Source organism: Indicator indicator, chromosome Z (assembly GCF_027791375.1).
Source record: "Indicator indicator isolate 239-I01 chromosome Z, UM_Iind_1.1, whole genome shotgun sequence".
NCBI classification, from domain to species: Eukaryota; Metazoa; Chordata; class Aves; order Piciformes; family Indicatoridae; genus Indicator; species Indicator indicator.
This window is the reverse complement of record NC_072053.1, coordinates 11778413-11802279: the sequence shown is the minus strand read 5'-3', so window position 1 is coordinate 11802279 and position 23867 is coordinate 11778413. Positions and strand designations below refer to the sequence as shown.

Sequence of the window (23867 nt, the reverse complement as noted above, 5' to 3'; positions counted from 1 at the left end):
GGCAAAATTCTGTCTTCGTATGCAGACATGGAGCTGCTGCTGAGGCCAGAGTGAGTGAAAGTCACATTTCCAGCAACAGAAGTGGGCCATTAGGGTGAGAACTGAGCCACAGTACACCGTATGAATATGTAAAGATGTGCTTATGTAAGCATGAGAGTGCTCTTTTTGGTACATACATATTTTATCAATAATTTCATACTGCAGACTACAGAGAGATGCAAAAGTGACATGACATTTCTAGGTGATTATTCTCAGGATCTTTCCACAGCACTCCTAAGCTACAAGGCAAAAGGCCACGCAATTACCCCTGCCTCAGAAAAGCAGCAGCTGCTTTAACAGAGAGGCAACAGAGTCGTCTGTTCATCCAGTAGTTTCTTAAACACAAAATGCCTCATCAGTCCTGAAAGAGAGATCACGAGCCAGGTCTCCACACTTAGCACAATGCTCTTGCCCTTATAGTCTTGCTCCTGTGCTTTCAGCCCTTCATTTCCTACATTCATCGTGCTGCATCCCTGCTTCTAGGCAGAAGACGACTTTGGCCACGTTAAGTGTACTGGGTGTAGGCCCAGTGAATTCCAAAAGCACTTTGGTATGAAATGACACTTGCTATCCTCAAGCCACACATGAATAAATCCAACAGAAGCTACAGGACACTCCTAGCAAAAGTCTAGGTGTCTAGTCATTCATGCATTCATCCACACAATCAGGCAGGGTTTTGGGGATTATACCCTTGGACTTGGATGTACCAATTCCTTTCATGTCTGCAGATGTCAAAGTGCTGGATCTGAGCCTTTCCCTGCTCTGCCCCAGATGCTCCTGTGCACATTTAGGTAATAGCACAACCCAACCTTTTAGTAGTGCTCAGAAGGCAAACTGATTAAAAACAGTTAGCTCTAATGACACAAATCTAAGTACTTGAGTATTTTTCTGACTTTCTGAAAGGGATAAATTTCAGTTCCTCCCTCCAAATATGCCACTTCAAATTCCAGAGGTGTGCTCCATGATAAATCAGTAGTCACATAAGCCCATTTCTGCACATCATATTCCCACATATTCCCAGCACTGGCAATTTCCTACTGGTTCTAACTTTGAAAGATCCTCAGGTCAAAGATCATTTGCTGAAAAGGTTTTGAATAATCATTATGATTAATATATTTTTTAATTGTGCAGCCTGTTGACAGATAAGCTGTGAACATAAATAATTATAAAACTAGTCATAGTGAATATGAATCATAAAATCATCACGCCCCTAAAATGCAGACATACCCTATATGTTTGATTTATTGTATGTCAGAATTGTACTTTTACAAAGTTCTGATCAGCAAGTGCCTCTTTTATTCAGCTTACCTAAGTTATTTCATTAGCCACTTTGCTGCTAGGTCAATCATATTCCATAGGCTAAAAAAAAAATCATGTATTGCATACTACAGCAGATCACAGGACCATAGGATGTCAGGGGTTGGAAGGGACCCAAAGAGGTCATCAAGTCCAACCCCCCTGCCAGAGCAGGACCATACAATCTAGCTCAGGTCACAGTGGAATGCATCCAGACAGGCCTTGAAAGTCTCCAGAGAAGGAGACTCCACAACCTCTCTGGGGAGCCAGTTCCAAGTGGTCTGTGACCCTTACAGTAAAGAAGTTCTCCCTTGTGTTGAGGTGGAACCTCCTGTACTGCAGCTTACATCCATTGCTCCTTGTCCTGTCACAGGGAGCAAGTGAGAAGAGCCTTGTAGATGACCAGCAGACAATAGAATAATCAGCTAAAATATGCTATAAAAAAAAAAATTTCCAAGTCTAAGGAATGAAGTTTATAGAAATGCCCAACTAAATGCTTGGCTATAGGATAATAAGCAGAGTAAAGTGGATTCTGCAAATGGGCAGAGGCAGCGGTACCTTCGGAAACATTTTGAAAATTTCTTGGTTGATATGGAAGATTCCACTAGTATCCACTTCATATTTCAGTTTAGTTCCCAAGGGAGTGTTTTTCTGTGTGGTGAACAGAAAGGCAGGGGCATTGCAACATCTTGACAAAGTAGACCTGTAGAATGAAAGACATACAAGTAAGATCCAGGATCTTTAGGATTTTGAATTACTATTACTCCTAGAAACGTGGTTTTCAGCAAAAAAAAAAGAAATATTTTTGCTGTAGGAGGAGTCAAATGGTGGTTTACTGGATTTTCCTCTAGAAAATTTCACATTTGGTAAATTTTCCTTGATTGATGAACTTCAGGTAAAACAGAACAAAAAACAAACAAACAAACAAAAAGATAAAAAATGAGATGCCTGTACCTGTCTCTTCTAGCCTGCATGTGTAAATTCTGCCCTGCTCCAGACCCCAAAGCTGGGCTTCTGCCCCCAGCACCATGGGGAAAGTATCCTAATCAGTTAGTCCTTCTCTGCCTTAGAGGTCTTTCACTTTTTTTGTAAATTATTTACTCATCACTGTGCAGGAAATGTAGAGGTTGAACTATTCTTCTGTGTACATGGAAGCTTGACAGGGCAGGAACTTCAAGACTGCCATACCTGAAGACACTAGTACATTTACCAAGCTACTGTGGAGCATAGAGTACTTTGATTACCAAAAAAATTTTAAAGGTCTTAGTTCCGCTTTGACCTTACATATGTGCATCTGGAATATGATGTGGCCCCAACAGGTGGGTGCCAGACAGACTTACTATGACTCCAACCTCAAAAACTCAGACAAAAGGACAAAATTCAGTTTGTTCCTGGGATAAAATGGCAGGTGTTCTAATGCAAACAAAACCAGGTTTGAAATCTCAAAAATGAGATTCACAGAGTGAGAGAAAAAGCATTCAGTTCTTATCCCCCTACCATAAATTTCATATAAAATTTAAACAGGAAAAGCAACTTTCCAAATAGGGGTCTATTCTTATATCCCAACATTTCCGTGAATGTTTTTGTCCTTTCATTGGTGGAACTGAAAGCCCCAACTTCAGCTTACTCTTACTCCAGAGTCAGATTTTTTTCTCAGTAACTGCATCTTATGCCTTAAATGAAAAATATGTATCGTGGCAAATGCACAAACATGAAGATGAAGGCAAATGGCTTTCAAATAACCAAACTTAAAGACCTTACCTCTGGGGTATGTGGCCTCATTATGACTAGGAAGAATAAAGTAATCTTTACAGGCTTTAGTACAAGCATCAGAAAGACATACATTATTTTGCAAACATTTTACTGTTTCATTATTTCACTTATCTCACTTACAATGACACAATATGATGATTAGACCTGAGTAAGCCAATGAATAATTTCTAATAAAAAAATCACAGAATCACAGAATCAATAAGGTTGGAAAAGACCTCAAGGATCATCAAACTCCAACCTGTCACCCAAGGCCTCATGATTACTAAGCCATGTCACCAAGTGCCACATCCAGTCCCCTCTTGAACACCTCCAGGGATGGTGACTCCACCACCTCCCTCTGCAGCCCATTCCAATGGCTAACAACTCTCTCTGTGAAGAACTTTCTCCTCACCTCGAGCCTAAACCTCCCCTGGCGCAGCTTGAGACTGTGTCCTCTTGTTCTGGTGCAAAAAAAAATCATTGATCACAAGAAGGTAGTGGGATGGAACTGTCATATTTGAGATATGAAAAAAATACTCTTTAATTAGTTCTGCACTAAGGAATCAAAAGAGATGTTGTTCTTTAATCTAATGTCCTACTGGTTTTCCAGAAGCACATTCCTTACTGCACATGTCTGCTATCTGATGGAGGAAGACAGTCAAAGAAATGTTTTTTCCTTAATTTCCAGCTACAAAAGCAAGTGTGATTTTTATGCTTCCTCTCACATTGCTGGTTAAGTATCTGCCATTTAACTCCCCATTTCAGCTGATAGTCCAGAACAGGCAAAGTTCAAAATCCCATAGGTCAGTGTTATTATAACACTACTTTTCAGCCTCTTACTAATCTACCTCCAAACTCAGGCTCTGGTCTGATTTTAAGGGACTACAGTTTCCCCACACATTTACACACTGAGGTCTCTCTGTCGCATAAGACAAAAGTGAAACAGACTTTGAACTTCTAGTTTTTCCATGACTAGCATGACTGCTGCTCATGGAACCAGATAACAAAGGTGAGGTTACATCTAGGTGCCAGCAGGAGCTTCTTCATCAGTCAGGATGGACAGGAAACTTTAACCTCTTCTTTCTCTCTATGCACTGCCTAGGACAGAGAGGGGGTCTTTGCTTAACGTGCTAGTTTAGGTGGCCTAAGAGGGAGTGATGGTCATTCTGACAGTCTTTAGATAGCCCTTTGTTATTGATCCCTGCTCTGTGATTGCCTCCATACTTCAATGGGCTCTTTGCACATTGAAGTACACACACTGATAGTACCTAATGCATCACAGAAAAAATCCAGTTTCAACATTGGTTGAAACACAGGGTGATGTACTAGGTGTAGTCCTAAGTCTTGGCTCCATCCTCACTTCTGCCTGAATCGTATCCAGAAGTCTTCCCTACACCAAATTCCTGACCTTTCCTTGACAGATTGTTCCACATGCAAGAAGAGCTCTCTTTCACCATTGCTATTGATCTTTTTAAGGTAGAAAAGTCCATAGTTATTCAAAAGCATGGTATTCCAACAGTATCAGTGCTATAACGCTTACTCTTTCTGCCCATGCAAGGGTTTGATCTCTCCGCAGGAAACTAAACTCTAAATTAAATCTTATTCAGGATGAGGACCATTCTTACTTGAACAAATTAGCTTCTGTGACATTCATCTCCCATTTGCACATCTGTAGGCTCTTCCATCTGTCAAACAATTCTGTTTGTTTCACCCTAAAAGACAAAAAAAAAAGAAAGAAATAAAAATTCACTTTATTTACTTTATTTACAAGGGCTTAATTTCTTAATACAGCTGCAACAAGCATAGGCAGTAGGCTTTTGATAAGGCAAAGCAGTCAGTCTAGCCAGTGCAAAATTTGTCATTTTTATTTCTTTCTTTTGCTCACATACAGCAACTCCAAGCTATGTATATGCAGGTAGTGATGGATGTTTGGGACAGATTTCTATTCCCTGATAGGCATTCTCCATTTCTTCAGGATAAAAAATGTAATATTGAGCAAGAAGCATCTACTGCACCAGTCTCTCCATTGTCTGCTGAAGAAGCTAATGAGTCTCTGCCAGCTACAGGGGCTCTGGGGGTAGGCGGATGGAAAGTTGCACCTGAAAGAACAGCCCAGCACACAAGAGTACTTGAAAAGAGAATGTTTTAGATAATTTGGCCAACTACCATTGCGTCTTGGCGAGGTTGTCTGAATTCATGAGATCCTATAGAACAGCAGTGCGGGTAAATAAATGTTATAAACTGCAAGAGCACACATGCAGGGATAAGCATCTATGACAGTAAGTGGACATGGAAAGCTCTTTACTTAAGGATGTCTCCATCCCCCTTTGTTAATAAATATACTTTTATATATATATATATATATATATATATATATATATATATATATATATATAAAAAATCTAAAATACTCTCCTATTTCTACCAGACTGATACAGGATGATACAGTTTAGTGACATCAATCCCAGTCACTTCTACCTTCTCCTGTAATTGGAGAACAGAGACAATGAAGACCTTGCAAACACCTGGAGTTAGGGATATGCAAATGTCTAGACCTATGTCATAATCTGACTAAGACATTTTGAAGTCTAAGATTTCCTTGAGAATCATAGGTCTTAATGAGTTCACTTCAGGCTTGAGGGGTTTGAATGTCTGAACAAAGCAAATACTGTTAAGATAATTATATATTTAAAGTAAGTAGAACTTAAGGTTTCCCAGGCTGTGGAAGTTAGTGGAAGGAATTAGGTCATATTGTACTTTCCACAGCCCACCAGATTGCATTACCTTGGAAATCTTCCATTACCATAAGGGCTGACTTAAGAAATGTAACACATTAGAAGCAAGCACATGAGAAGAGCCCAGCATAGTAAAAGCACTTAGTGTCAAATGGCATCTATCATAAGAATAAGAACTCTATCCAGCTGAGCAGGAATCCACTATCTTCTATGTGCCACGTGGCAACATGAAGAGAAATGAGAAGTTCTCTGTACCATCTGATAAGTATGCAGAAAAGCATTTAAAACTCCCCATCTTCAGCATAACATTGACAGAAGTGTGACATTCTCACCCCTTCTATTTATTTCTAAGCACTGCAAGTCAGCAAGCAGTGCAAAGTTGTTACTCATGTATCCTTCATGCAGGACCAAATATGGAAGACACGGACATAACCTACATTTTCTGTGCATAAAGTCAGTGAGGGAGATGTTCAAAATCATGGAGCAGCAAATTGTGTTTTCTGTAGCCTTGATTGCTTAATGCTATGCACTTTATAGCTACACTATCAACAAGAGGTTCTTGTGAGATTTACAGACCTCAATAAACCCTATGGATTGTTGCTAAGATTACTAAACCACTGGTTTTAGATACAGTAAGAGATTAGGCATAATCTAAGTACCTAAATTCAGAGCAATGTTAAAAATGCAAACTAAAAACACCTTGCTATGCTCTATCAAATGAGTTCCATTGATAACCTCACTTTTTCCTGATGTACACGTAGGACTCACAAAAGACAAATCACAGATAATTTTACTGTTTCTCAGAATCACATTTTCCTACTTTTTACTGAATGTTATTAAGTTGTGAAACTCACTGCTGACTGAGGAGGTCAAAAGTATTAGTGGGCTCAAAAAAGATCTAAACAAACGGTGAGGTCCGTTGTCCACTCTGAGTACTGTAGTCTAGTTACCACCTATCACTCAGCACGTCCTCACACCTGTATTTGTTACCAGAAAGGACTGCTCTTCTGCTTCATTTCTCAGACTTTACTACTGGCTGCTGTCAATGATAAAGCCTTAAGCTATATAGACACGAGCTGTAAGTCAGTTTGGCTGTTCTTAGTTTTCAATTCCCTGGAAAATAATATTACAAATACTATTACAAATACTGTATTTAATTCCAAACAGGGATACTAGACCTGACCAAGATGCCTCAATGTGCATGAAACGCATCAAATTTTTGCAAATGGAACTCAGATCAAGTTCACATATCAGTACTCACACGCAGAGAAGGAATCCTTGATCAGGTCACTATTGGTAGGATCTCTTGAGCCTTGCATCTTTCGACAATTTCATTGTAAGTTATTTTCATCCTGCCTGAAAATTATCCTTTTTTTGCAAGCATTCATTTATACTTACATAGACAATACCTTCACCTCAATGATGTCCTGCCGTAATTCCAGGCATTTGGTTGAGTTGTATTCCAAAGGCCCTTCATAAAACTCAAAATACCTGAAGAAGAACAAGAAAAAAATATTCTAAATAAGGCTTAGACTAGAACAGTCTTACACATCAACAGAAGTCTGCCTTACACTGTTATCTACTATTTATGCCTAGCATGAGACCATACCACCTGGCACATAGGAAAACACAGATGCCACTGCTGATTCTAGAACAGCCAGCCATGTCCAGTTGGCCCACCCATAAAACAATTCATCTATCCTGTAGTTACTGACAAGACCAACTACCTTTTACAGCAGTAAGCACATGACAGCTACTCCTGAAAGCCAGGGGGAAAGCACAGATCACTTAAGGAACACTGTTCCCATCTTTTGGGTATCTGAATGTGCTAAAAGTTTAAAAAACAGGACCTTAGTCTTCACTTTTAGGTGGAAAGTAAATTGCTGGAGGTTGCATCTTCTCTGTAGAGACTATTACATAGGTCTCTGAAAACTGAGTTTGTCTTTGGGATTTACTTTTCTGGTATATTTGGAGAGCAAGGGAAGCTGCTCCTTTTTTTTTTTTTCTTCAAAAAATTTCATATGGTTTTGTGAATTAAAGGATTTTAATGTCTAGACACAGCACAAATGATAGCGCCATTCTTAATTAAAGTATAGACATCAATATTTACTTTTTTTGTTTAAGTTCCCCTCCTTAGCCACCATGCTGGAGTGAAGGGAAAACAAAATACTGTAGTGCCTATTGATGGTAAGGAGACAAAAGTCCCAGTGAATTCAATGAGACTGTACTGAAGTGACAAAAAGGATTCAGGGTATAACCCAAGCTGCATCAGTTTCACCCACTCATCATCAGAAGTCTGTATTAAAACCTAAGTCTAAGAACTGTGCATATCCCTACAGCAGTTATAGGTATAATGAAGAAAGAGAGGAGATGGCTTGGAGGAGTTGGTATGATAATCAAGGCTAGAGCAAGTTATTTTGATGGTACTTTAACATCTCAGAATTCGTGAGGCTGCACTTCAAACTATCTATTGAATTTTCAATATGAAATAAAAATACAAGATTCCTGGAAGAGCTTTATTTAAAACCATTATTGGAAATGTAATACCTAGGGCTTGTGTCATTTTAAAACAACACCAAATTTCATGTTTGACCTGAATGTTCAGTTCTGAATCCCTAAGCAGGAAAGCCTTGTTAGCTTCCTTATTTGCTCATGTTTATAGTGAATTCTAGAGGATTCAAATTTTGATCTGTTCTGGAGAACTACTGAGCATTCACACCTCCCAGGAAAACTGTAAGAAGAGGGCAAGTATCCAAGAAACAAGATGTCCAGGTATCTCCAACAGGTCCTCTGAAGGCCACAGGCATCTAAAAGCAATCAGTTTCTGACTTTTGGTGTGATGTACATTCAAAAACGAATGTGATAAAGTAGAGAAGAGAAAAACCCATAGCAGGGAGAAAAGGACTACAGGATGTGACAGCAAAAAAATCCAAGAATCTCCCAAAGCAATCTGCTACCTACTGGGAACATTTCTGTCCTGCCAAATGCTGTTTTAGGAAGTATCTCCTTCACCTCTCCCTGAGGCTTTCACCACTTCAGCTTTGCCAAATCCCAATTCAATCACTTCTGTGATCCAGTGAGGGGCACAAGCATTGAGACTGAAAGTAGGAAGCCCATGCCTATACAGTGGGAGGAGGAGAACACCATAAATTCCTTATAAAGAAATAAACTGAATAATGACAGAAAAAAACCACAATAGCTCAGCAATGTTTAAAATATGTGATAATCTGGAAATGTAATTGCATGATCTTCAAGGCAACAATACATTTCTATGAGTACTGTAGAGGAAATTATGTATTGAAAGCACTTAATGTTCAGTGACAGATCTCTGAAAAGACTTCCTAACCCACCAGAAGGGAAGTAAAGTCAACAAATAGGAACCTTCATCTGGTCTCTCACCAAAAGGCCTGGGCTCTTCTTCTAACACAATTATTCAACCAGACATTCAGCCTGTACTAAAGAGTAGCTCATTGCACTGGCACATGACCTGCATTCTTGGCTTGTTGAGCTGAAGCTCAGTAACTTGAAATTTTCTTCCACTGAAAATGGATTAAGAGTCTACCTGGTTGCACAAGGCCAAAGCCCTGTGTGAATGTACTCCAGAAAAAATTTCCCAAAGTAAACTGAAATCTCTCTCCATGGAGCTTAACAACATAGGACTTCTTGCTGGTCACAGAACTTTATGGGGCTGCAGATACCTTCTCTGGCTATTAGTCCAGACAACCTTTTGATTCTCATTTTTCTTACTATATTTTGCAACATGGAATATAGAAAGGCTTGAGTTGAAAGGTTCCTTAAAGACCAACTAGTTACAACCTCCCTGACACAGCAAGGCATACTTTTCACTAGACTGGATTACTTAAAGGCCCATCCAACCTGGTCTTGAACGCTTCCAGGGAGCAGGTACTTACAAATTCTCTAGGCAACCTGTGCCACCGTCTCACCACCCACACAGTAAAGACTTTATTTCTAATATCTTACCTGAATCTGCCCTCTTTCAGTTTAAAACTCTTATCCCTGCAGTCCTAACGCTACATTCCCTGTAAAACAGTCCCTGTCCATCTTTCCTTTAGGCCCTCTTTAAGTACTGGAAAGATATGATAAGGTCTCCCCAGAGCCTTCTCTTCTCCAGCTCTCTCACCCTATCCTCATAGGAGAGGTGCTCCAGCTCCCTGACTATCTTTGTGGCCATCCTCTGGACCCAATCCAACAGGTCCAAGTCTTTCCTGTGCTGAGGACTCCAGAGCTGAACGGAGCACTGCAGGTAGGGTCTCACCAGAGCAGAAGGGGAGAATCACCTCCCTTGACCTGTTGGCCATACTGCTTTTGATACAGCCCAATATGGAATCGTCTCTCTGGATTGTGAGTGCACAGTGTCAGGTTGGGTCAACCAATACCCCAAAGTCCTTCTCCTTAGGGCTGCTCTCAACCCACTCATCACCCAGTCTGCATAGGTGCTTTGGATTGCCTCAGCCCATGTGCAGCACATTGCACATGGCCTTGCTGAACTTCATGAGGTTCACGCAAGCCCACCTTTCAAGACTGTCAAGGTCCCTCTGGATGGTATCCCTTTCCTCCAGCACATCAGCCACACCACATAGCTTGGTGTCTATCCATTCTTTACTTTGGTTCCTTGAGTCAGACAAGACTTGGATCCTGAACATGCAGGTTAAACACAATAACTAGAGGCAGGTATACATCTCCAGGCAATGCTCAGCATGTTACATCACACTGCTATCTCTTTGGGCATAAGTGGGGACAGCAACGGCTGTAAGCTTCATCCCTGCCTTTCACCTAACACTGCATTTCGGTACCTTGTATGTTCCTCAGGACAGATAAGAACAGCAAAAATGCAGATTAACATGTACTTTTATCTTTCCTGTGTGCTTCTGGCTCTGCTGCTAAGTTAGAGAACTGCAGCTCAGATGTCAAATAGCACACACTATCATGTGGGAGTGCTGCAGTAGGGGAAAGCTGGCTTCAGCCTGTGGCACTGGAGACAAACATGTAGTTTATGAAACAGTGATTAAATTTCCTGAGTTCCAGAAATTACCTTTGATTATTGCCTGTTCAACCAATCACAGAATCATAGAATGGGTTGAAAGGTTTCTTATAGATCATCCAGTTCAAATAATCCACAAACCAAAAATAGAAACAAAAAAGGATATGTCACCAAAGAGGTAGAAACACCAGGAAGGAAGGATTAGGTGAAAAATAAAATACTTGTGGATCTGAAAGGAAATTCACAAGGTAGCACTGCATTTGTAGCAGTTACTGCATTAACCTACAGCTTTAGAAAGCACATGCCTGTCCTGCACATATCTGACTTTTACAATACCTTTTCCAGCAAAGTCAATGTGAGTGTTGAATTCACCATTTGACACTTTCTGGAAGTGCAGAGGAAGAACCTGTGAAACAGGACGGATGACACACTGCTGATGGGACACGTGTCTCCTGCAGTGAAGGCAAGGGACATTGCCAGCAGTGTCACTTCTGCACCAAGTAGGGAGAAGACGCTGCTTGGATATGAGGTGAGCTTGACTGAAACCAGCTTAGTGTGCCTGAGCCACTGAATAATCATCATCTGGGCTGTCATTTGTAAGACCTGAAATACATTTGAAGCAGACAGTCATGCACTAAGCCTCCTTAGTGTTAATGTCACTGATGGTGCAGCACTTAGGTTGCAAACATTAATGATGCTACCACAGAATTAAGGCATTTGTAAGACAGTCTCTGGTAAATAGACTAAAAAAAACCGAAACAAAAGAACCCCAACCAAACAAAAACCAACAACAAAAAACCCCTGCTTCCTTTCTTTCTCCCAGGCATGTTCATCCTATTTATTGGCCTCACAGCAATCCCCCTGATGCTACAGACATCGAAGCAAATTAGCAGAGGCAGCTCCCTGAAGCACCGGCCAACCTCTTCCCACAGAAGCGTTCCAAGCTGTGCTTTCCCAGAATACAGCTTGTGCACAACACGGGGCTATAGCATAAGGCACATGGGTTCCCTCAACCCCCACAGATGTCCTTTAAACTCAGCTCCTCCGTTCAGCAGGGTCAGGTCCTACTGAGAGTGTTTGGAGACCAGTCCCTCATGCTCTCCCAGAGGAAGCATCAGTCTCACCCACTCCCTGGGCTCTGAGTGCTGCTTCTGCCTATTAACTCCCACTCCAAACCATGTAGTTCCCTCTAAAATGAAGATACATTTGCCTGTCAGAAAGCTTAATTAGCACAAATGGAAACTGTCCTCCCCATCATCTTTCGCAGTCTGATATCCAGGTAAGCAGCAAGGATGTAGTGCAGTTTGTTTTGATTTATGCTCTGGGTTAGTGACAAGTAACAAACCTGACAAAGCTGCTCCTTTGCTACAGAAAAGGGCTTCACAAGTCATGTTTCATACACGTAAAACAGAGTTGAAATGTCACTGCCAGAATGTCCTCTCCTTGCGTTGCCTTTGTTTCCCCTGCTGACATCTACGTAATTTTTATCCTTCAAAGGTCACAAGTCTAGGGGAAAATCCACACAGGAATTCATGATTCTTTACAATAGGGAACAAAACAACAACTGAATCACAACAAACATGGGATTGTGTTTTCCTGGGGTACCACAAACAGCATGCAGCTCACTGCACTGTGTCCATTCAGGTCATTTGTAGCCTTCCATTTTTCCAGAATCAAATCCTGTATTTGAACAAGACACAAGCTGCAACTGCTCTAGAAAGTACCCTTTCTTATGGCCTTTTTTAATACCCAGAAATGATATGCTATTTACTCTAACTTTCCATTTTTCACTAACCAAGTCTTTCATCTTTTCTAGCCTTCATGCTTGCTATTGCAACCTCACTTCCAGCTGAGCAGCTTACTAAGCTCACTTAGTGAGACATAATTTGGTTTCCCAGTCCACCAGCTAACTCTAAGGTCTTTGATCAGATCAGTTGGGCTGCTCCTGCTTTGATCAAAACCAAGCTTTTCTTGATAGTGCTACATGAATTAAGCCTGAGACTTCAATCCTGGCTTCAAGTGGCACTTGGATTGAGGCCCTAATTTGTCTGATGTATTGAACAAATGTTTTAAAATCTAATTGAGTGTAATTGTCAGGCATCTTTTAAAGAAGACCATTTTTTCCTGCACAGGCTGCCTTCCATTTCATTTCACTCATTCCTGCAGTGCTGCACTCATTCGCAGTGAGGCTGCAGCACTTACACTGTGAGAGAGCAGAGTATCACAGGAAGGATGCCACCTACCCTGCAGGAAAAGCAAAGATCTTTCCCAAAATACACATTATCCAGTTACTGAGAAATGAGAATAAATGAACCAAGCCCCACAGGCTAAATAGTTATTAAGCGAACTGTCCAATTAGCAGTGCCTGCACTCATCAGTATGGTCAGATCCATGACCAACCTCAGGTCAAGATTCACCCTACCTTCTCTGGAACTTTGTGAGGGTGTCAGAGCACACTCCATGAAGCACGCAGGCACTCATGTTCATCTCACAATGCCAATATGGGATCTTCAGACCCTTGTGGCATTTGTTTCATCTTTGGGGACTTGAGATGCTAGCAGAAACTATGTGAGTTCTAAAAGGTTTGAGAGGTGTATGAATCTTAATCTAAACATATGGTGACTAAGTAAGGAGACGTTGTACCAGGAAGCAATTACTAGTGGCAGGAAACATTCCAATACAGTATAGCAAGAAAAAGTAGTATCTGATGCCTCAAAGCTAAAGATAGAAATGGTTTCTTTAGTTCAAGGATGGTTTTCTTCCTAGAAAAACAAGAGTAATCAAATAAAAATCAGGTACTGGAACTCATTCTTCCCAAGAGATTCATGTAGCTGAGTTAAAAAGCTATTAACTCATGAACCTCTTGATCACAGACTTAGCATATATTGAAATGTTTGGCTAGATTTGTTTCTTTACAGCATCACAAGATTTCAGCCCTTTGATAATATATAGCATCAGAAATGCTCATCCATTAAGACAAGGGCAATTTCCCAAGATATCTTGCCTATTCTCCAAATTAGAAAGAACAAAAGTGCTTTCATGAATCAGCCCTAAATATGTACGTTTGATCTTCCACAGTGGCTTTTGCATTTCTGTTCTTTAAAAGCAGTTCATCAATAGCTCTTTGTATCTTAGAAAAGCACGCACATCCATCTACAATATCTGACAGCTGCCCCTCTTCTGGATTCCTTATTTGATCTGGTCTCATGATTTCACAGACAGCTTACACATCTGTACAGTTAAGATGATGGCTGTGATATCCTGAGGATATGCTTTTCATCACGACTATAAAAGCTCCTGGACAACCTGGCACTGGCTGTTCACTGCCACTCTAATTGTGATCTCCTGTCTTCATGTCTCAGCACACGGATCATTTGGGATTGCTTGGCTCTGTTGCCCAGTATCACATTAAGAGTGTGAATTGACAAGACATTCACTCCTGCAATGCCACATTGTTCCCTTCTCAACTGTACACTTATCTGGGATCCAAGTCTCTCTAAAATTCCAGTCTAACATAGTACCCAATACAGCTCTACTGCGACAGCTGGGAGTGTAGCAGCAGGAGCTAAAGCAGAAATAGCCCTAAATGACATAACGAGGTCCAAGCTACATCCTGCAGGAAGTCTTATTGTATCAAGGTCATTTCAGAACTCCTGCAATTTCAATAAACTTCTGTTTGGCTGTTTTAATCAAGCCTATTCCCATCACTCTATTTTAAATAAGCTGCTGATGTTGTTACCCATATGATCACCTCAGAGGCACAAAACAACACATGACAACACTTATACATCAGTAACATCTCAAACCCCACATTCTAGTTTGTGGCAGTTTAGGCTGGGTGCCCCCTGCCACTGCTGCATGAGATACACCTCTGGTGTCCTGGGTGCCCACCCACAGGGGTGGACACAGGAAACGACGTATTTCTACCCATAAGTCCTGCACCCTATAAGGCCATCTGCAGAGTCATTCTCTTCCTCTTTCTTCCCTCTCTGCTCCCACGGGAGATGTCCTCTCTTATCGGGTAATGCCGGGGGAGTATCCTCAAGGCCTCTTAGGCCTGGCTAGGCCTAATGCCAGGAGGAGAATGGAGGGGGGGGGGGGCAGTCTCAGACCTGGCCAGCCTGAGACTCACCTAGCAGTGGGAGGGGGAAGAAAGAGCCCTGGGGGGTTTGGGTTTACCCTCAGGTGGGAAGAAGGGAAGGATTGGGAAGCTTTGGGAATTCTGTGAGGGGTTCTGTATGCTTTGGGATACTCTTTGTCACTATGCTTTGTAGCTTGTAGTTCTCTGTAGTTTCACCAATTGCTTTTCCATTTAAACTTTTCATCACTCTCCAATCCGTTTGTGTGAGTCTCATTCTTTTGTCCCTTTTCGGGGCAAGAGACGATCTGTCTGGCCCCAAACCAGCACATAGTTTATCATTGCAAGCAATGGCTTTCTTTTCCTTGTGGCTCTTAGGATTTTTGTATCTTTGTACAAGCTGTTCAGCATTCCAACTTAAGGAACATCCTCAGCTGCTGTCTGGCCAATGAGGTCAGATGGCTCAAGCCCTTTTATTCATTATTGTAAAATGAGTATTTGATGAATCCAACTGATCATACTCTCTATTTTGTATCCACTGGGGCCAAAGCTCCAACTTTGTCACACTGGAGAATTCAGTGTACAAACTGACAGGCCCACGAATAGAAAAAGCACATCTTCTCTCACCCATCAAGTGATTTTGTGGTCTCACTGCCAAAGTCCTACAGTGAACCTTATCTTCAGACAGACTAAAGGTGCCACAGAACACCATAACACAACTGATATAGCAGACAGATCATTGTATCATTAAGGCACCTTCTTGGCAAAGAAAATGCTTTAAGCATTAAGAATCACAATCTTTGTAAGTTGCAAAACATATTAAAAGGAGAATAGAGGAATCTGAGCTCCAGAAGTATTTGTATATACTATTTATAACCAGCAGCAGATAGAATCTTTTACCTGATTCCCCACAAGGATGCTGTAAGATTTATAATACTTAGCACAAGATGAAAAGCAAAAGGTAGAAACCAGAGTAATCGCTGATACAGAAGTATCAAAAAACCCCAGCATTTGGCACTGCATCTGAGTAGGTACTTCAAAGAGCCTGCAGCCAATCTAGTCCTCTTTTGGTTGAAAGCACACATGCACATGGCTTTAGGGACTGTTAAAGTGTTTCACTTTTGCTCCTTGAAAGTATTTACAACTTCTGTACTCCCTAGAAGTGCAGTGCAATATGCATTGAAATTAAGCTTTTGCTGCCCAAAAAGCCCACAGCAAAGAGAGATCCCTGTTAGGCATCTACCCACAACAATATTAGATGCCACAAACATGATCCACATTCTCAATTGTGCCACATACTGAGCTGAGGTCATGGTACTAGATTTTATCTCCATGGACTGGTTCTTCTACAAAATCTGACAAAATGTCTGACACTGGGATTAAAAGCCTTGGTTAGCTTGGTTACTCTGGCACAGTGGAGCTCTCTTCTGAAACTGTCTAATGAACTCCCCTGGACAGCAAAAAACATTCCAGTTGTAAGCTACACTTCTAACTTCCCACATTAGTTAAAGTCTGAATCAGTTTTAACTGAAATTAGGTAACACAACATTCTTCATTTCTGTCCTACTTGAACCTTTTCAAGCAATGTTTAATCTTCACTGTTCATTGGTTTTGTTTAATCTTCACTGTTCATTGGTTTTGACATGGCCACTACTCTTGAGAAGTTTGGCTGTCTCACAACTCAAATGAACTTATTCTCTTACTGTGCCTTTGCTTTGGAAGTTCTTAATTTTCAATTAATAAACCATTCCTCAAAATGAGTTGTCAATGTCTCAACAACATGTTGTTACAGTTAGATGTTAAAGTTACATGATTAAAAATCAAGAGTAGCTATAGAATATATGAGCTGATACCACGTATGTGATAAACATTTCTATATATATAAATAATATATTAATATCTGTTTCAATTAACAACTTTAAACACCAAACCTTTCACAAGGAGGTGATAACACACAATAAACTGCAGAGCCACACAGTGAAAGGTATTTACTGTGCATCTGCTGACACAGAATTAGTTTTGTGCACTTTAGACATCTCCCTGGAGACCCATAAATACAGACAAGTAAAATCAGGTCAGTAAAATGTAGTCTTCAAGCATTCTGTTTGGTGGAAAGAATTATTCATTAGAGGAAGGTTTATTTTCAGTTTATATCAACAGCCTGAAGTTGGGTGTCAGATTAAGACTCTCAGGAGATGTCTAGTGATAACAGTAAGAAAGGTGATCAAAGGTAAATAGTAAACAATTTATGACATGGTTTTGCAGTTACTCATTAAACATTCTCACCTCCAGTTCCACCTCGATGTTTATACAGTTCTTTCTTATTTTGCTATATTCTCGGCTTTCAGACAGTAGACAAATGGATAAATAACTGTATCACACTTACAATATATGTTGCAGCTGGACATCCTTAATTCAAAATCTCCATCTTTCAGCTTCATATTTCTAACTTGTATCTTTTATTGACATAATAACCCTTGAAATTTATACCTAACTTGTGCAGTTTGAGTCTGTTTGTATAAAAAGCACTTTGTCTTTGAAGAGGCTAAACAGATTGAGAATAGCACTGCCACTCAGTGCCTCGCAAGTAGTTCCACTTACTGGGGTTAGCAAAACACAGATGCTGATTGGTGTCTCGGCTATGAGACCTTGCATAAGCTGACATCTAAGTGTTACACAGGTAAAGACTGAGAGAACCTGAAGCTGTTTAGCCTGGAGAAGAATGAGAGGGGATCTTATTAGTGTTTATAACTACCTTAAGGGGTGGGTATCAAGAAGAAGGGGCCAGTCTCTTTGCAGTGGTGTCCTGTGATAGGACAAAGAGCAATGGATACAAACTGGAACCCAGGAAGTTCTACCCCAACATAGGAAAAACTTCTTTGCTGTGATGCTACTACTCAGAGAGGCTGTAGAGCCTCCTTCTCTGGAGACTTTCAAGACCCACAAGGACATGTTCCTGTATGACCTGCCCTAGGTGATCCTGATCTGGCAGGGGAGTTGGACTTGATGATCTCTGGAGGTCCCTTCCAATCCCTACCGTTCTATGATTCTATGATTTTGCAGTCAAGGGTTTTGGTTCCTCATTCTGCAACCAGTGACGGTTCAATTGCCTATGTTAAGTGTCTAAATCTGTATTTAATGATTTTGTCATATCTTCAAGAAGATATCTGTGTTTGTGCCACATTCAGGTTTTTCATATGCCATATGCTTAAACTGAAGATTGATTATTGCATATACAGACTACAGATGCATACGCTTAAAAAAGCAACAAAAGTACATATAGAGAGATGCACAGACACATACACAGATGCATACATAGAAAGAACCATTTTACACTTGCTCTGAGAGAAAATCTGCAGCTTAAGTTGGTTCTTTTTACACAGAATCTTAACTAGTCAAACCAGCCAAGTGGCAGTGGTATTCATACAGGATTGCATTACAGGGAACAGCTTAGCAGGAATCGCAGCATTGCTGCAGTTCATTGGTACAGGATGATTTTTGGCAGGCCAGACTTTGTACTTCTGCTTGCCTTTGAAATGCTATCAGGCCCACAGCTGTAGCTGTAACTGTAGCTGTACAGTTATCACAATGACAGTATTAAAAAACCACTTTTATTTATACATAGGTATAACTATTTTTTCTAAAATTTCTTTCCTACTTATTGAACTTGAAACTACACATAATTCAGGAATTTTATCCTCTACAGCTGAGGTTACAGAAAGATACCCCAAATATTTGCCCTACACCACTACCTGGATTTATGCAGATCAACTGTGATAGGGTTGGAGGTCTTTAGGCAGAACTGCAGCCAGCTTCCTGACTATGCACACAGTTTCTCATGACCCTTGAGATACATCAATCAAAAAGACCCTACTATTAATAAGTCAATCATTGCTTCTCACATTATCAAAATAGTGTAAATAAAGGAAATATTCTGCTCGTCTTGAAAGCACACTTTCCCTGCTAGGCCCTTGAAAGACTTCAGTTAGACCATGGGTTTTTTGAGTCCCTATTTTGTTACAAAGAAAGTTTGTGCCAGTTTCTCCAGTTTGCTCTGTGTACATTGATAGTGTAATGTTGGGATATTTCCCACCCAAGTTCCACTCTCCCATAGCATTGGTGTAGAACGGAAATAGGAGAGACCAAGGCACAGAAGTCACCCCTCTGCATATTGCTTGGATGCTCACAGTGTATTCCAAAATGGCCCCAAGGCCTTGAAGGGGGAAAGCAGCATGACACTTGGGAATCCCTGACATATGCTGTACCATGGGGAGTACCAAGGAGCCAAAGAAAACTGCATTTCATTTTCCATACATCCTGTACCCACATTTGTGGTTCACAGAGAGAGAGATATCTCTGTATTCATTCCCTCCAATGTTGGTACCTGGTGCCTGTGTCACTGCCACTCTTCACTGCTCCGTCATCCGTGACATTAAAGGTGGTGGTCCAATTTGCCAACTCCTCTCCATTCTGCCAGCTAAACTGCAGCCCTCTAGCAAGAAAACGAGGCAGTTGAAATTTGATATCATTCATTAGGTTAAATCTATGAGCATGAGTTCTCATGTCCTTTTTCTTACACAGAAACATGACTACAACACATTCATCGAAATGGTAAGAAGACACCAAGAACGACAAGACATCATCTTACTAGTGGAAACCATATTTTCCAGTTCCCATAGACTCTACAAGTTTGTGACTGAAAACAACACTAGACTCTCCAACCAAATTGGAAGGCCAGTAATCATCCACGCCCATAAACAACATACATGTGTGGAGCAAGGTTGAAATTTAATTCCCAGAGACAGGAGTGTAAAATGATAGAGACTTCTGTGGAAAACTGCCGGACTAAAGAAGTAAAACCTCCAAACCTCAATTTCACATCTCCAGCAATGGTTAAATGTGCTGGACACTATGTCCTTACTCTAATTTATTGGCCATGCTACCAAAGGATTTGTCATTTGATGACTTTCCCAAGTCACACTATACTGCTTATTTTCCCTGCTTGGGAAGATGATATTTTTTAAGCCAATGCATATCACAGTCATCACAAATCCTTGCTTTCTAAACTTCCACAAATTTGTCACAAACCCCAAGACACTTGCTGGAAAACACACCTGTAATTGTGCATAAGTCTTACGTGCATTTAAAAGATGAGTCTGAAGAAACATTTGACAACAGAAGTCAAATCCTTTCCTTAGCTTGAACGTCAATGAAAAAGAATCTTGCAGATAGTTATTTTTAGTCTTCTCCACTCTAAACCAATTTCATGATTTCAGAAGCCTGGCAGCTGACTTGTGAACATTGGTGCTGCCAATAGTGAAGTTAACTTCCTGGCTGAGCTGTGCAGGTACAGCCAGGAAGCAACTTGCCAGCGCACTTTGTCTGAAAGAAAGGGCATCCAAGACTCCCCCCCAGTTTTCCTGGTCCACGGGCTTGTTACAAGAACTGGAGAATCTCTTAGACCACATCCATCCTCTAGTCTAACTGGCATTGGTTACAAGCCCAGGAAATTAAGAAGAAACAACATGGAGCATTAAAATAAGGCCTCTTTGCTTCTTGTAGCAGAAAAAGGTAGCAGCTCCAAACAGCTCTAAAACATATAGTAGGAGTTTATTTGTTCTGTACAGTGGAAGTGTGTGCACACCACTTCTTGTTGTCATAGTTCTTTAAAGATAACCTTGTCTAACTTCAAGTATCTACAGTGCAGGCATTTCCACATGAGCTAATTGTCTTCATTCTTAAAACTCAGTAGAGATTGGCTCTGTAGAGTTAATATAGGGAAAGATTCATCTGATCAAAGACTGGCCTTCACCGTAGGGTGAACTGATCCATCCCACAAACTATGCCTCCTTCAGCAGTACAGGGAACGCAGGGTTGCTTGTGTTGTGGACATCCACCACCTAAGGTTACCACCACCTAGTTAAAGTACGGTGCGTGCCACCACAAATGCTTTTTCTAGCCTAAACCCAAGACATTTTCCAAGAATTTAAGAAGTTTATTCTTGTATGGTTCAGGCCTATTATCTTTCTGATTTTGTTGCTGTTGTTTACTTGCTGGTTTGTTTTTTATTGAAAACAGACTTTTTGGTAAAAGCATTTTGGGGGAGAATGAATCCTGAAGTATGTAGGGAGCTAGCCTCCTAAGCTGCCCCATCCCCTCCCAAGCTTCCTCTCACCAGAAAATGTGGGATAAAATCACTATAACAATATGGAAGAAGCTTCCTCCAAATCTTTCAAACGCGTTTTCATTTCTTGTATGTTCTCCAGTACTGAAATTTTGCTTTTTCAAAGAAAAACTTTTTTAAGTATAAAGATGAGAATATTCCAAATATAGAAGCCAAATTTTTGCTTATAGGAGACCCATTCCAATTTCTTTTTATTTAAATTAATGGATGCAATTGTCCTGTTAAAAAAAAAAATTAAAACAAGTGGAAGTGACTATGCTGATTGCCATAAACACAGTAGCGATGATATTACATCTTATAGTCAGATGATGTAAGGGATTGGACAGAGGTACTGTGGAGATTACACATCAAAGGGTGTATACATTATGCTATCGTGGACATAGGGTAATGCAGTGCTGTGGCGTGTCAGGGACTCCTGTAACTTTTATGTTGCTCTGACACATTTTAATTAGCTGGGGCTGTCCAAGGTATGACTTTCAAGTAGAATATTGGTGTGAAGAAAACATGAGAAAATTACTCACTTTTAGGCTCGTTGAAATAAACAGTTGTGATTCTCTCCCATGTAGCACAGTCCATCACATTTTTTGCCACAGTGTAACTGGTATGGAAACATGTATCTTCTGAATTTGTATGCTTTGTAAAAAGTCATCTAAATATATGGCCTTAAAAATACGTTTTAATTGCTAAAGGCAGCACTGAATGATACACGGGGAGAGAGTGAAGAAGTGTGAGAAAATCAAGTCAGAACTGCACTTCACAACTGGATTTTAAACAGGTATTTTGGGCTTTGGTATTTACTTGCAAACTGAAATATAGAGTATTAATCTAGATAAATAGCTGGTGTCAGTGTGTCCTTCAGAGATGAAGTCTCCTGAAGCATAGCAAATAATCAGGTACAAGAAATGAAGAATTAAAACATTCAGCATGGTCCTTTCCCTTTGCACATCTTCTTTCCTCAGGTAATAGCTGAAAGGAAAACTAAGAAAATGCTCAAAAGCCAAGGGGGGTGAATTTGTGCACAAAGCAAAAGAAATCATAAAACCACTCTTTCTTGCCCTCCTCTCATCAACGCTTTTCTGGGAACAGTGTGTACTGCAGCTGAGGCACCAAGTTTGAAGGAGGACATGCACATTCTGGATTAGGTCCAAGAGGAGATCAAGAAGACTAAGACTGAGGAATGGGAGATATGTCCTAAGAGGAACAGCTTAAAATACTTAGCTTTGAAATAGCAGAATAGGGGATCTAACTGAGATACAAAAATAACTGACATGGGCATGCAAGGGTCTGGGTATGACACTTCCACCTGGTAAGGACAAAGTTGCAAGCTTAGCTTAGGGTCAGGAGCAAGGTAAGTGTCTGACCATAAATCAGACAGGGGAAGGGGACCACACACTGCTCTTCCACGGTTCTTCCAGAAGTTAAAAAGACATAGACTTGCATGTACACAAAACACACTACTGAAGCAACATTACACAAATTTAGAGGACTACAAGTCACACCATGAATCTGCAAGACTGAGACCAAGCTGCTGCTCTGCAGTTTCTGAAGTGATGCTACCATAAACCTCTTAGTAAGAACAACTCCCATAAATAACAAATGGGTTGTAATATTAGAAATCAAGGATGAGACATTTAAAAACACTGATCTAAATTAATTCTGTTTCTAACAAGATTACTGAGAATTTTACCATTTATTTCAATCAGCCTTGAGTTGGGATATTTTCACTTAAAATAATATAAAATTTTCTACTCCTCTCAGTTATGAATCATAAGCTCATAAAATCTGTCAGCCAAATTTGCAAACAGCCTGAGAAAACAGAGAAGAGACTTGAACTACTCTATCAGTTTATTTCTTTGTCATATTGCTGTAGTTATATTTTAACACGTTCATTCTCAGTACTGGCAACATTTAAACAAGTAAACAGAGAATAGGTACAGTCAGGTTCTGCGAATCAGAACTGCAATAGAAAAGCACAGGCAGGAAGGAAAGACAGAAATGGAAGAGAAAAAAGATGCAGAACTGAAAAATAGATTAAAGATTAAAAGACAAGAAAGAAAGCAGAGGAAAAGATGTAGACATAAATGTCTCCTATGTAATTCAGTTCATGTCAAAGAGTTTTAAAGAAAAGCAAAGCTATTTTAAGCCTGGGAACATTACCAACAATTGCCAATGGGGGGACTTTGCCATTTTCTCCACTTCCCTTAATGTTATTTCATTCTAAAATTAGCACATTTCCCTAATGCATGATACTGATGATGGCTTTATTAAAAATGTAATACCCAGAAACACTCTTAGTGAGGAGATGCTGTGTTTTGTCCATTCACTGTAGGAATGTTTCTTACCAAGGTTTTGGGACGTCACTAATCTAAGACCTTTCTCTAAGAAATAAGAGTACAAGCAATGTTGTACCTTGAATTAGAGAAAGACCTTGAGTTTCAGGTAAATGTCAAAGCAATACTTTGATCCTAATTGGAAACTGTAAACGTTGAATCAGTATGTGGTCAAATTAACACTATTGTAATATAAGAATAGTGTGAGGGGGTGAAAAAACCCCAGAAAATTAACAAAGAGGCAGTAATTCTAAAGAGTTTGTCAAGACCAGCTGTCAAGAAGCAGCAGGAAGCAAAGGAAAAAGCCTTTTGCTGCAATCCAAACATGAAATGACTACTGCACAAGTGGTAGCAGAGGACGCCAAATAGTTATGAGGTTTTTGAACTGTAAGGCAAGAATGAACAAGTGGATGCACCGCAGCAAGAAGCTTCATATCTGTGCTGCCATCAC

At 40.4% G+C, this 23867-nt stretch overlaps 1 protein-coding gene across 3 annotated transcripts in view; it reads right to left on the bottom strand.

Moving 5' to 3' along the window:
• Nucleotides 1-23867, bottom strand: part of ST8SIA5 (ST8 alpha-N-acetyl-neuraminide alpha-2,8-sialyltransferase 5) — a 40394-nt gene that overhangs the window by 5019 nt on the left and 11508 nt on the right. Inside the window, exons 2-5 of one of the 3 annotated variants that reach the window (XM_054397909.1) lie at nt 19287-19394; nt 7221-7313; nt 4713-4799; nt 1894-2038 (exon numbers count right to left, since the gene is read on the bottom strand). In XM_054397909.1, the coding sequence (XP_054253884.1) occupies nt 1894-2038; nt 4713-4799; nt 7221-7313; nt 19287-19394 (433 nt within the window). The remainder of the gene's footprint in view (nt 1-1893; nt 2039-4712; nt 4800-7220; nt 7314-19286; nt 19395-23867) is intronic. The other 2 variants (XM_054397910.1, XM_054397911.1) reach the window with 2 other exon arrangements.